At 39.5% G+C, this 14,293-nt stretch overlaps 1 protein-coding gene across 1 annotated transcript in view; it reads left to right on the plus strand.

Annotated features, from left to right (window-relative positions):
* Positions 1-6: 6 nt before the first annotated feature.
* The window catches only part of LOC122087409 (BEACH domain-containing protein C2), a 46,092-nt gene continuing 31,805 nt past the window's right edge, over positions 7-14,293 (plus strand). The window contains exons 1-6 of the mRNA XM_042656531.1: positions 7-1,351; positions 2,095-2,882; positions 3,699-4,409; positions 4,903-5,037; positions 7,397-7,501; positions 7,709-7,822. Coding sequence (XP_042512465.1) covers positions 25-1,351; positions 2,095-2,882; positions 3,699-4,409; positions 4,903-5,037; positions 7,397-7,501; positions 7,709-7,822 — 3,180 coding nt within the window. The 5' untranslated portion in view covers positions 7-24. The remainder of the gene's footprint in view (positions 1,352-2,094; positions 2,883-3,698; positions 4,410-4,902; positions 5,038-7,396; positions 7,502-7,708; positions 7,823-14,293) is intronic.

A 14,293-nucleotide genomic window follows, 5' to 3' on the forward strand; every position in this document is an offset into this window, starting at 1 on the left:
GTAGTAGACTCACTTATTGCCACGATGGGTGGTGTAGAATGTTTTGATGATAATGAAGACAACAACCCTCCTAGTGTGATGCTGAATTCCAGGGCTGCCATTGTAGCAGGGGAGCTGATTCCTTGGCTTCCTTGGGAAGGTGACTTCGCAGATTTTATGTCACCTAGGACACGTATGGTTAAAGGATTGCTTGCAATACTTAAAGCTTGCACCAGAAACAGAGCAATGTGCTCAGTGGCTGGTCTATTGGGAGTTCTTTTGAATTCAGCAGAGAAGATATTTGTTATGGAAGTAGGTTCCGAGCAGATGCCATGGGATGGTACACCTTTATGCCACTGCATCCAATACTTAGCTGGACATTCGCTAAATGTAATTGATCTACACAGGTGGCTTGGTGTAATCACGAACACACTTACCACAGTTTGGGCAGTTCGTTTGATGCTTGCATTGGAAAAGGCCATGGGTGGAAAGGAGACAAGGGGTCCGGCATGCACGTTCGAGTTTGATGGTGAAAGTTCTGGTTTACTTGGTCCAGGAGAGAGCCGTTGGCCTTTTACCAATGGTTATGCATTTGCAACATGGATCTATATAGAATCATTTGCAGATACCCTAAATACAGCAACAGCTGCTGCTGCAATTGCAGCTGCTGCTGCAGCTAAATCTGGCAAATCCTCGGCTGTGTCAGCTGCGGCTGCTGCAAGTGCTCTTGCGGGCGAAGGTACTGCACACATGCCAAGGTTGTTCAGTTTCTTATCTGCTGATAATCAAGGGATAGAGGCATATTTTCATGCGCAGTTTTTGGTAGTTGAAAGTGGTAGTGGCAAGGGAAAGAAAGCTTCCCTGCATTTCACTCATGCCTTCAAGCCACAGTGCTGGTATTTTATTGGTCTGGAGCATACATGCAGGCAGGGGCTACTTGGAAAAGCAGAGAGTGAGCTTAGATTGTATATTGATGGCACTTTGTATGAGAGTCGTCCATTTGAGTTCCCACGGATTTCCAGGCCTCTTGCGTTTTGCTGCATCGGGACAAATCCGCCTCCAACAATGGCTGGCTTGCAACGTCGTCGTCGTCAATGTCCGCTATTTGCTGAGATGGGGCCTATTTATATTTTTAAGGATCCAATTGGCCCAGAGAAAATGTCTCGTTTGGCTTCTAGGGGAGGCGATGTGCTGCCTACTTTTGGTAATGGGGCAGGGTTACCATGGCTAGCAACTAATAACCATGTGAGGAGTTTGGCTCAGGAAAGTGCACTTTTGGATGCAGAAATTGGAGGAAGCTTGCACCTTCTCTATCACCCAAGTTTGCTCAGTGGACGTTTCTGCCCAGATGCTTCCCCTTCTGGCGCTGCAGGTTGGCTCGATATTTTGATTTTCATATGTGAAATTTAACAATTACTTCCTTTTTTACTTGTAAGCTTTGATGATTCTTCCCTTTAAAGTTTAAACCCATTTAGAATTTCCAAATGTACCATGTGTTGGCTAGCCAGGTTCCAATCAATGTCATATGCTCTGGTGGTACTACTCAGAAATGGAACAAATTAACTGCAATTAATAGTCATGGTTCTGTTATTATATTCTGAATATAAAATATCTATATTTTATTTGAATAATATATTGAGCTCTATTGTATCTGTATATGGTTTCTGTACATTGAAGAAAAGTTGAATTATATATACCCCAACTGGAACAATATACCTTACTCTTTGCTCACTTCCAGTGCCTTTGGGTTTATTAAAACTATTTGAAGTGATTCCCTAAAATAATAAAAAAAAAAGAAGAAAAAGAATAAATAGTATTGGATGTGTGACTATTGTAAAGAAAAAGAGGATACATTTTCTTTCGGTGATGCGCAGTCATGATGCATAATAGATTAGAATCTTATTGTTTGATTGTTTAAAATATTTTGACTGATTATAATCCGACTTAAATAATTCTGCTACCATATCTTCTTGCCACGGAGTGGTATTGGTTGGTACACTTAAGTTATAATTTGGCTGAAAGATTTATTATTATTACTTCTTCCTTTTTCATATTCTCCAGGATTTAGAGGAATGCATCTTTTTGTTGTTTGATTCATCTGCTTTAATGCTACAGGGACACACCGAAGGCCTGCAGAGGTTCTTGGGCTGGTACATGTTGCTGCACGAATGCGTCCTGTGGAATCTTTGTGGGCCATGGCCTATGGAGGACCCATGTCCTTACTTCCACTCACAGTAGGATATGTTCAAAAGGATACATTGGAACCGCAACATGGGAATTTTCAGTTGTCTTTAGCTACAGTTTCTCTTGCTGCTCCAATTTTCAGAATTATTACCATGGCTATTCAATATCCTGGAAATAATGAGGAGCTATATTGGACAAGGGGGCCTGAGGTTTTGTCGAGAATATTAAAGTATTTGCTGCAAACTTTTTCTTCTTTGGATCTTGGAAAGCAAAATGGAGTTAGAGATGAGGAACTTGTGGCAGCAATTGTCTCTTTATGTCAGTCTCAGAAAAACAATTATTTATTCAAGGTGCAGTTTTTTCGTACTTTGCTGTTGGATCTGAAAATGTGGAGCTTATGCAACTATGGATTACAGAAGAAGCTCCTATCATCACTTGCAGACATGGTTTTCACTGAGTCATCAGCAATGCGAGATGCTAATGCCATCCAGATGCTTCTTGATGGATGCCGTAGATGCTATTGGATCATTCGTGAAAAGGATTCCGTCAATACTTTTTCACTGAATGAGGCACAACGTCCTGTTGGCGAAGTGAATGCTTTGGTTGATGAACTCTTGGTGGTTATTGAGCTCCTAGTGGGAGCAGCACCTCCCTTGTTTGCTGCTCAAGATGTCCAATGTTTAATAGGATTTGTGGTTGATTGTCCACAACCTAATCAGGTACCTTATGTCGTCTGCATAATAATTCCTGACACAGAATAAATATACAGTTGTTCATATTTTGTTGGATGACAATGCTGGTATCCTCTCCATCTTTTTCTTTTTATCTACTAACAAATTTTAGTTCATCCTTTGGCCTTTCAGTTCTTCTTTAAATGTTTCCATGTTTTTTCTGTCATATAAATTTGGGAAAATCTTGTTGTAACCAAGGCAGGTGAAAACAATGTTGTAACTTTACTTCTGGCCTTTTAGTATGGCCCCCCCCCCCCATGTGAGGGTAAATCCTGTCACTTCACATAAATACTGCATTAAATAACTTTCAACTTTTGAAAACCCTTTTTTACCGTTGCATTAAACTTTTTGGATAAAAATAAGGAGCAATTAAAAGAAGGTTACAACTTCTTAGTTCACCACTTTGGTGACAAGAAGTTGCACCCTGTAAATTTAGACTGAGACATCTTCTTAACTCAACCCAACTAAATGGGTTGGTTACACGAATCCTGTTTCAACCTTCAACCCTCTGGGTAAGTGAGACGGGCGTCAATATGTTTAATAACATGAGCTGTTGCCTTCCAGAATTTGGAATTTGGAGTTGGAAATAATCTGTACTGGCTCTTACTTCTGGGAGGAATATTTTTTGGATCCTGCCATTATTTTCTTCATTGTCATATATTATCTCAATGTGAAGTTAGAGCTCGTTTCATATATATCCATATTTGTTCAAAATTGTTTTAGGTTAATTTTTTGATGTATTTCTATATTAACTGTAGTGGCACTTTTAACCAGAATAATTTCCTTATTGGTGTGCTTTTCCAGGTTGCCAGGGTGTTGCACCTGATCTACAGATTGGTGGTACAGCCAAATACATCTAGGGCTCAGACATTTGCAGACTCATTTATATCTTGTGGAGGGGTAGAAACACTTCTTGTCCTGTTGCAAAGGGAAGCAAAAGCTGGTGATCGTCGTATTTCAGAAGGTTCTAACATTAAGGATGATGGTAATTCGCTAGATCAGGGTTCTGGACTTGATACTGGTAGGGTACAAGAAAAAAGTCAGGATTACGATCTAGATTCTCTCGAGGAAAAGCAACCAGTTTTACGTGAAGAAGGTTCTGAGTCACAGTTGTCAAGTGGAGATAGTCCTATTGTTGTTTGTGTGGGTAAAAACTTGGAAAGAATGGCATCTTCCACTGAAAATCAATTTATGAAGAATTTGGGTGGTATAAGTTTTTCAATAAGTGCTGAGAGTGCTAGGAATAATGTTTATAACATTGACAATGGTGATGGAATTGTTGTCAGGATCATCAGTCTGTTGGGTGCACTGGTGTCATCTGGGCAATTGAAATTCGGTTCACATGAACCTCAAAATATCACTAGTTACATTATGGGTAATGGGTTGCATGATAGAGGTGGTACTATGTTTGATGACAAAGTTTCTCTTCTGCTTTTTGCTTTACAAAAGGCTTTTCAAGCGGCACCAGAGAGGCTAATGACTAACAACGTGTGCATGGCTTTATTGGGTGCATCGGTATGTCTGCTCTGTTTACCCTTTTTGTTTCATTTATCTTTATGATTTTTGTTGATGATGATATATCCATGCAAATATAGAGGTGTTTCGTGACCAGCCCATGAAGTTTGGGCTTAAATTTATACTCAGGCTGGTCCAAGTCTATGCGTATTCCAAATTGAACAACTGCTAGGACCTCGCCTGGTCCCCGTGCACTTCTATACAAATACTAAATATGTAAACTATTTTTATCTACAAACTGTATTTATATTTGCCCAATTATTTTGAATTATTTTTTCCAGACAACACCTAGATGTAAAATTAACAAGCATGGTTGAATGACTTCAGTTAAACACACATGTTCTTTCTGTTTCCTCCCCTCCCCCCTCTCTTGGGGATTTCAGTATCCCTTCTCTTGCTTAACATACCACTACTAAATTTGTTGCAAATCCCTGTTGGCTTATTTAGAAACATTCTGTGTGTTATATGGGTACTAATATATATTATCTTTCAGATAAATGCTTCGTCAATAGATGATGGGCTTAACCTTTATGATTCTGGTCATCGTTTTGAGCATCTTCAGCTGTTGTTGGTTCTTCTCCGTTCACTCCCATTTGCATCTAGGGCATTCCAAATTCGGGCATTACAGGTGACATCTTTATGCCTTGCCATGTCTCTTGGCATGTTTTCCTTATTTGTTTGATTGATTTTTCAACCCAATAACATGCATTACATAGGTATTTGGATTTTCGCAGCACATTATAAGTAAAAGAACCTTGCAGATTCTCTTCATCATCGGTGTAAATAATGTTGATCAAATCATTAAATGAAGATATAGAAGAAATTGTTGTATTTTCATGCTCTCTTTGTCATTTAGCAAGTTGACGGTTGTTTTTTAATCTTCTTTTTTAGCAACAAAGACTGCAAGTTCCAAACAATATTCTTCCTCTTTAATTTCAATCAACTGAATACTGCAATTTATTTTCTATTTTCAGAAAAAAAGAGTTAGGGGGTACTGAAAAATTGAAAAGTTGTTTCAACTTTTTACTTTGTTTAATTTCTCCATGCCTAACCTTGGCTAGCATATGGAAGTAATAGGGGGGGGGGGCAGTGATATTAGTTTGGATGACTATAATAGTCATCATGTAAGTTGTAGTATGGTTTTCATATGTTAAATGCATTGGTCATTATTATTATAATTATTATCATTATTACTATTCTCCTTCTTTTTCTTTTTCTTATTATTACTAGCAGCCATAGATTTTAGCATTGAAGCTCTCAGCCATGAATTGGAAGTGAGATCGAGGTGGGTGATGTTACATCCTTGGCCTTCCCACAACTTGCCATGTGTGCAGGCAGCACTTAGCTATCTGTTGAGATAAAGTTTCTGTTTAGATACCCGTTTAAGAGTCCTGGAATTAAAACCAAATGGAATCAACAGCTATGAACAAGAAATGTTCCACTATAGCTGGCGGAACATCCGTTCCCCACCACACACTGATGCAGTACCGACAAGGGTTTACACAAGGAGAACCAAGACCAAGGTAGACCCAAGTGGCTGACTGGGTTGACCCAGATCTGGTCCATGTCAGCCCACGATTTTGGCTGCTGATGGGGTTACTAATTAGTTATTTAGTTTCTATTTCGAAGTCCTAAATTAGTTTCTAATTTCTGTCAAGACTAGTTTCTATTTTCATTAGATTCCAATTTCCAGTTTTTAGTAACTTCTTGTAATCCGTTTTTAGTAACTCAGATTTAGTAACTCTAAGTTACTATTATTTGAAAAACCTCCCCATCATTATAAATAAAAGATATGGCTCTTTTATGAGCCACGATTTTTGACTAATAAGAAACAATTCTCTTGTTGCTGCCGCTGGTATCCCTAGCTGTTCCTTGTGTTTGATCAAGGCCTAGGGATTGCTGTTTGATCCAATCGACACTCTGTGGCGAGAAGTCCGAGTGGGTTGCTATTATTCTCTGGTTTTTTTTATTGGATTATCTTCTCCAGCAGAATAGGTAAGTAACTGAACCATTCTGCAGAATTTTTCTGAGTTCTGAATCTCTGTTCTTCCCTATTCTGTCGACCTATTCTGTTGGGAGTTCTAGCCACCCGATGGCTTGATGATTCTGGTCGGTTGTTAGGATCAACCAGAGGAGGACTCGATCCAAGTTTGGTGCTGATCAGACCAGGGGTTTGTCTGGTACTGAGTTTTCTTCAATTCTGGCCGATAGTGTTCTCTGCCCAGAATTGATTTCTGTTTTTTTTAATCTATGTTTAAGTTGACTGCTGCTTTTATTCTCCACTGAACTGGACCTTCTAATCAGGAAATAGATTTGTTATTAGTTCCTTAATAATACTCTACTGAAGTTCCAAAAATTACTGCCAGATCTCAGAACCTGCTGTTAGAATCAAGTTCTGATTTGGTTATCTATTCCTGTGATATTTTGATTCTAATTGGACCTTATTCAAATACTCTATTTCTGTTGCTGAAATTCTATTTGTTGTTGCAAACTCTGCTACATGAAATTCTAGATTCTGGATCTGATAATTCTGGTTTTTCAAGAACTGTTGACTGGTTTAAGTTGGATTGTTGTTGCTGTCTACTATTGGGGGTTATTGGTTGTTCTTTGGTTTAACTTTCCTGCAGTCTTGGGTCTGGTTTGGTTGTCAAATCCATCCCTACATTACACACTCGAAATCCAATGAAATCAACGGATATGAATATGGAATATTCTGCCATAGCTGGATGGCGGAACGTCTTCACATTTATAATTATTGTTATTATGGTTATTGGTATTATTGACTTCTGGTGTTGTGCTTCTTTTTTTTTTTTCTCTGATCCCATGTTGCCGACCCCATTAAGTTGGGATAAGGCTGAGTTTGTTGTTGTATGGTTATTGGTATTATTAATAATTATTATTCATCCATTTCTGTCTTTTTCCAGACAAATGCCTTGTTGGATTTGTAAGTTTTTGTTTCTGAACTTTTCTTTTCTATATGATTTCAGGATATTCTGTTTTTGGCTTGCAGTCATCCAGAAAACAGAAGCAGTCTTACAAAAATGGAAGAATGGCCTGAGTGGATCTTGGAGGTTCTTATTTCCAATTATGAGGTAAAGTTGTGATTCTCTCTTGAATCTGATGTTATTTTTGTGATCTTCCCTATTAGTCCATCCTCAGATGCTTTGCCTTCTGAAACATTAAATAATTAGCAATTTTGAAGTTTTAGTAATGAACTGTATATAATACATTTATGAATTATATTTATGCATGAGTATATATCCCTTTTTTTATGCTAATTGAATCGCTTGATCATGCAGATGGGTTCAGCCAATTGTTTAAATGGTGCAAGCCTAGGTGACATAGAGGACATAGTACATAATTTCCTCATTATCATGTTAGAGCATTCAATGCGACAGAAGGATGGCTGGAAGGTTGGAGTTATTTCTTATTTGCATTTTGTGCTTTATTTCTTCTTGCTGTTGATCTCATAACATTTTCACTAAGTACAGAGGTATTAAGATCCTTTCAATTTGTTATAATTTCACTTATTTGGATGTATGTACTTGGTACATGGTTTAGTTACTACCTTTGAATGTTCTGCCACATCCAATTTCTTTGAAATTTGTGGAGAAGTGTTGGACCCTGCCCCTTGTTCACTGTTTAAATGATGGTTAATTTTGTTTTAGTTTTGTTCTTAGAAATTGATGTATTTTCATTTGTTTCAACAGGAGCAAACATCATACTATTAAATCAAAATTGGAACATCTCTCTCTCTCTCTCTCTCTATATATATATATATATATATATTAGGGTTGAATGCTTGAATGATCAGTGAGATCAGTCAACCCTTCATCATAATAATAAAAAGAAGAGAAGAGAAAATACAAGTATGCCCCCCTCCAACTGACTCTCGTTAATTAGAGTCGGTGGAGGGGGAAAAGGACAAGAATTCCCCTAAGGCGCCCTTAAGTTACACACACACACACATACACACACACATATATATATATATATGGGCAAAAGATTCCTGCACGGCTGCAATAATCTTCCCTTCATGGTCAATTGTTTTGCCATACGGCATGATTAGGTTGGGACCCAAATTTTGTGAACAGGGCTTTGCAAAAATAGGAGAGTGCAAAGTATTTGCTGGAGTATGATAAACGTGCATGGACTTACATAGGGATGCATGCCAATACACTGGGGGCATATGGTTGAATATGAGTTTGAAAATTGACACATGGCCTATCTAGGCCATACCATGTCTATCCAACAGTGGGATTTCCAAATCATCTAGCCACGTGGCAGAATTAGGGGTCCTTGGAGAGAAGCCTAACACTGGACGATCTAAAGTCAATAATGCATATATATATGGGGAGATGAGGGGTATAGGCACACCGCCTGTGTGTGGTAGCAGTAAGCTAGCGAGCGGTACAATGGGGCGTGGTATGGGGTATCATACGGGTGGGGGCAGGGTGCTCATTTCAAAAGGGGGGGCAGAGATAGACACTGTGGGTGGTAGCTTACAGTCCCAACCTTTTCTCTTATTATATGTATGTATATAGATAGATAGACACTGTGGGCAGTAGCTTACAGTCCCAACCTTTTCTCATATTATATATATATCTGTTTGTAACAGAACTGCTTACTACAGATTTTGTAACATTTTTTTTTTAACCTTTGCCTCCTTTTGAGCATTTTGGAACTGAGGATAGGGTGGGCAATTTATATATATATATATATATATATATGTTTTGTAACTGAACTGGTTACAACAGATTTTGTAACCTCCCCCACCCTTGCCTCCTTTTGAGCATTTTTGGAATTGGGGAATATATATGTTTTTTAACTGAACTGGTTACAGAAGATTTTGTGACCTTCCCCCCACCCACCCCACCCCAAGACCACCCCACCCACCCCACCACACCCCCCCCCAAAAAAAAAAAAAAAAAAAAAAAAGACCCTTGCCTCCTTTTGGGAATTGGGGAATAGGGTGGGTAATTCCACTTTTGTCTAAGCTCAGTTGATTCATGCGGCTTAGCTTGGATAAATGGTTCAACACGAGCCAAAGCTACAAAAATATGGGTGGCTTAACTTATGGCAAAACCTCATCCCTTTTGGACTTTGAAGGATCCCATTCCACAATAAAGTTTGCTGGAGCTCCCCTGATCCCCATAAATGTCGATCAAAGAATTAAGCCGACCAAAGTACCTAGCAACAACTTATTTGTGGACAAGCTTTTGGAGTAATCCAACGACGAAGTTGAAAAGGGGTCCACTCTGGAACAGGAAGAAGAGAAAATTTTCAAGGGGCTTGTACATGGATGACAGAATAATTCCTCCTTTGGCAGGGTGAACAACAGTGTCTCTCTTATGGCTTTCTTACTTCTTTAGCTTGATTCCACACTAGGTGGAACCCCTGTTCCTCGTTCAATTTTTGGATTGCTAGATCTGGTCATCTTACTTATTTTAGTTTCGTGTCATCCAATATCTTTCTTGACTCTTTGCTCTTGATTCTATACAGAGCTTGGTATTGTAATTCTTGTTTCTAGAATCTTTTCTAGAACTTTGAACTGCATAAATAGGTATCAGAGGCCCTGACCTGGCCATCATTACCTTTATTTTCAACTTTCAAGAGAAGAGTTCACTTGCCCAATAGAATTGCTGTTTTATTCATGAAGGGAATAGTGAGAATTTCATTTCAGTCTTTGGTGGAGTTGTTTAAGACAAATGAGATCGTGATTGAATATGAAGGTGGTCTTCATCAAATTTTCTATTTCTCAATACTTTGATAGTGCATGTTCTGAGATTTATAATTCTTCCAAAGACATCATTAAAATTGGTCGTAAATGGTTGGAAGCACAAAAGAGTGTAGTTGACTGCAATAAAAATTTGTGCATCCTAAAGCCTTCTCACATATGATAGAATTAGTTTTTCGAGGACTGGTTGATTAAGAATTCTCAGAAAACAAGAAACCATCCCTACAGAAGAGGTTTCTGTCCACAGTGAAATTCTTAAGCCAATTGAGAAAAACAGCAAGTGATGGCAAAAGAAAAAGAAAATTTTTCTGTTCATTATGAGGATATAACCCCAATTGTTTAGTGAGTTTTTAATGCAACATCTTTTTTTGGGTGAATTAAAAAATTCATTACGAAAGCAAGAGAAAAAGGGACCCCAAAAAAGAAGGGGGGAGAGAACAAACAATTCAACTTACAAAGCTCTGCCTTTATAGAGGGGAGGAGGCATGGTCCGCATGGACCTATAAAAGAGAAGTGGAACGACCTAAGAATCTGCAATCAGTCTATTTCTAGGGTGTCAGTGCACTGGGGGAGGGGGCACAACTAGTTTGGTTTTGACATCAAATAGGATAGAATCCCAAATCTGCTAGAAGGATCTGTACTTAGAGGTCCACCATCTCAGGTTGCGCTTCAACCAGATATGGTAGATAGCAGCTCCAAAAGAAAGTTTTCCCAACGTGTCACAACAAGATTCCTTGGCAAAGGACTTGCCCACCCGGATCCATTTCTATCAAAGGAAAAAATGCTTCTACTTCGAGGCTAGCATTTACCGAGAAGGCCTTTCCAAACTGAAGAAGAGAAGGGGCTCTCAAAAAAGAGGTGATTCACATCTTCAGTGGCATTCCAACAGAGGTAGCAATATGGAGAGGCTGTAATCTTCCTCCGAAGAAGAAAAGACTGCATAGAAGGCAGCGGAAAAACACCTTCCGGACACAATTGCAACATTGAAGCTTCATATTCTGAATTTTGTTCAAGTTGAAGATAAGGAGTTGCAAGCTCCCCCCAAATGTTATTTCTACCCTTCTACAAAACTTGACGAGTTTTTCCAACACGAAGGGATTGATGCTTTAGACACTAATTTTGTATGGAGGCCTATGAGCAAGCTTAGGAGGCCCACAAGGTGCTGGTGATAGTCCAATGGGCTGAAATTGACTTTTGCATATTTATATCATAGGTTGGGCCATTTAATGTTTTTGGATTTCATTGTAATGGGTCAAATTTTTAATCCTTAACGTAGTTGGTGAAGTTAGTATATGGGATTAATAGTTACATGTTATATTAGGATACTTAATAGCTTTTAAGAGTTCTTTTTTGATTTTATTTATATTATTGTCTGTGTGAGAGCAATTTGGAGTCCCTTTCTAAGTCAGTTTAGGAATTACAGAAATTATATATAATATGTACAAAACTATAAAATAAACCCCATCAATTAAGGATGTTTGCGCAAAGATATTTGAGTTTTTTCAAGAACTTTAGTGCTGTTGAGCATTACATGTGGGATTGGTATCCTGGACCCGATTTCCTTCCTTCTTCTGATCTGCTTTTATCAGATGTGATCTTACTCTCCTCTTTTGCTATTCTTCTTCTTATTTCTTATGTCTCCTGATTCAACACTAGTTGAAATCCCTGTTTCTGGTTCAAGTTTCAGATTGCTAGATTTGGTCATCTTCCTTATTTTAATTTTGTTTCATACTTCTGCCCTATTGATTCTATATAACATAGTTGTCTCGAAGTCTAGGCAATCCTAGCCATTGGACTCCACTGACGCCTTGAAACTATGCTATATAGATCATGGTATAAGTATATTCTTGTTTCCAGAATCTTTTCTAGAACCCTGAACTGCATTAAAATGCTTTCCCTCGATTATACCTGAAGATAGATTGATCATGACCTGCTTGGGTGTAGTAGGGTCAGCTGATCCCAGTAACCACCTCCGACATGGATATATAAGCAGGAAATTGTCAACTTAATCCAGAAGGTGGTTTGTCACTGTCACAATGCGGTGCGACTGCATTGGCCTATCACAAGCTATTTCTCAATTGCATTGGTTCTCATTTCAAGCTCTTTGGGGGCTATAAAACTCCCGAGTTCCCACTGTTTTCAAGGAGATTGAACAATATACTATTAAACTCCTCAGATGAGAAAACCTTCCCAATTTATCCAGTTTGTTCCATGATGTACCAGGGCCTAGGGAAAGTCCAATGCAGATTGAATACTGCCAGAAAATGAAAGCCCACGTTTTTTTGGCGCTGGAACATTTTGTGATCAGACTCTCTTTTCTTCTTACACAAGAATGCAGAAGGGGGAAGGTTGTGGTTTTTTTCTCAACTGATAAATATCCACACTCCTTTGAATTTGGAACCTGCAGGGACCGCATAACAGTCATCACCCTTTTATGACCATTAAAATTGTAAATACTGGAAATCACCATTGTGTAACACCTTTAATTATGCTACAGTTTACGTCAATATACTATGTTTTTATGCCCCTTAAGTCCTTAACCCAAACTGTTTAACCTCTGGGTTGGCCCAGTAACCTCCCACCAGGTAGGCAGGTACTCCAAAATATTTTTGTTGGATTGGGTTTCATAGCATTGGTTTCCATCCAACTCATTCCTGTTTGTTCCAGCTCATTTAATTCTATCTGTGTTCATTCCATTGGTGTTCAAATCAGTCATTCTAGTCTAATTCAGTCTTCAGAAAGCGATAGGACTGATCTCCTCTAGTCTGTTATTCTTTTTTTTTTTTGGATGAATAAATAAATTCAATACCAAGAGGAAGAAAATACAAAAGATAGAGGTTGGGGGCGTGACAAATCCCAAAAGCGACCTCAAAGGTCAAGGGGCCCAACTAAAGGGAGAGAGACATCAGGGAAGGGGGAATAGTGGAGGGAGGAAGCCTCCAGGCAACAACAATAACCTTGTTCCTTGGGGAGCAAGGAGCCTTCCGATGGTGGATGCATCCAATCTTGGAGCTAACATCGAAGTAGATGGCCTTCCAAATCTTGCCAAAAGAATGAGAGTTGGAGGTCCATCTACGAAGATTACCCTCCATTCAAATGTGGTTAATGGCGGCTGCGAAGGCGAGGTTTCCAACCTTGTCATAAATAGAAGAACCACCGGATGTCATATCAATCCAAAGTCATTCTCTAGACAAGGGAAGGATGGGTCTACGGGCTGGCCAGATGGAGTTGAGAACCTTCTTCCAAATTGAGGAGTAGAATGGGCAAAAGAAAAAAAAAATGATCAGTATCTTCGAAGTCATTCCAGCATAGGCAACATGAGGGGAAACATGTGCCGGTAGAGAAGGAAGTATTAAGTGGGAAGACAGTTAGAAAGGGCATGCCAAACGGTGGAGCTGTCGTGGGGGATATGGCCTTTAAACCAAACAGTGTTATGCCAAGGAATGAGGGGGTTTTTTGTCTGAATATGGTCCCAAGTAGAGGTAGAGGAGAATGTACCTGTGGAGGAGCGCAATATCCTCCCCTCCACGGTGGCCAGGAGGGATGGGAGGAAGGGAGGACTAGAGGTCAGCAAGCGGAGGAGGAGAGGCAGGGGGAGCCCATCCCTGGAGGGAGAGGATGTTGGAGAGGCTAGTAGATCTGGGGAGACCAGAAGAATAGATGACTCTAGGGGAGACTAGGTTTGAAAGGATGCCCGACGGGTGCCAAGGATCCGTCCAAAGGGAAATGGAGGAGCCGTTCCCAATGGATAAAGAGATGGTAGGGAGGGCAAGGGATCTTAAGCTAAGGATTCTCCTCCGGATCCAAGAGGCATCAAAAGGAGGGGAAGTAGACCAAAGAGAGTCATTTCTTAGGGGGGTGAGTAAATCTAGGAAACCCAAATGCTACGATGCTTCGAGAAAATTTTCCAAATGAGCTTGAGGATGCCCAACGAGTTGGTATCCTTGATTCTCCTCAAGCCAAGGCCTCCATCAGCCTTAGGAGAACATGATTTGGACCAGCTCAAAGGGTGAAAAAATTTAGGAGAATCAGATCCTTTCCAAAGAAAGGAACAAAGGAGGGAGTCAATGGATTTAGAGGTGGCAGCGGGGAGGGAGAAAATGCTGGACCAGTAGAGGTAGAGAGGTTGGAGGACAAATTTGATGAG

This window comes from Macadamia integrifolia, chromosome 8 (genome assembly GCF_013358625.1).
Source record: "Macadamia integrifolia cultivar HAES 741 chromosome 8, SCU_Mint_v3, whole genome shotgun sequence".
Lineage (NCBI taxonomy): Eukaryota > Viridiplantae > Streptophyta > Magnoliopsida > Proteales > Proteaceae > Macadamia > Macadamia integrifolia.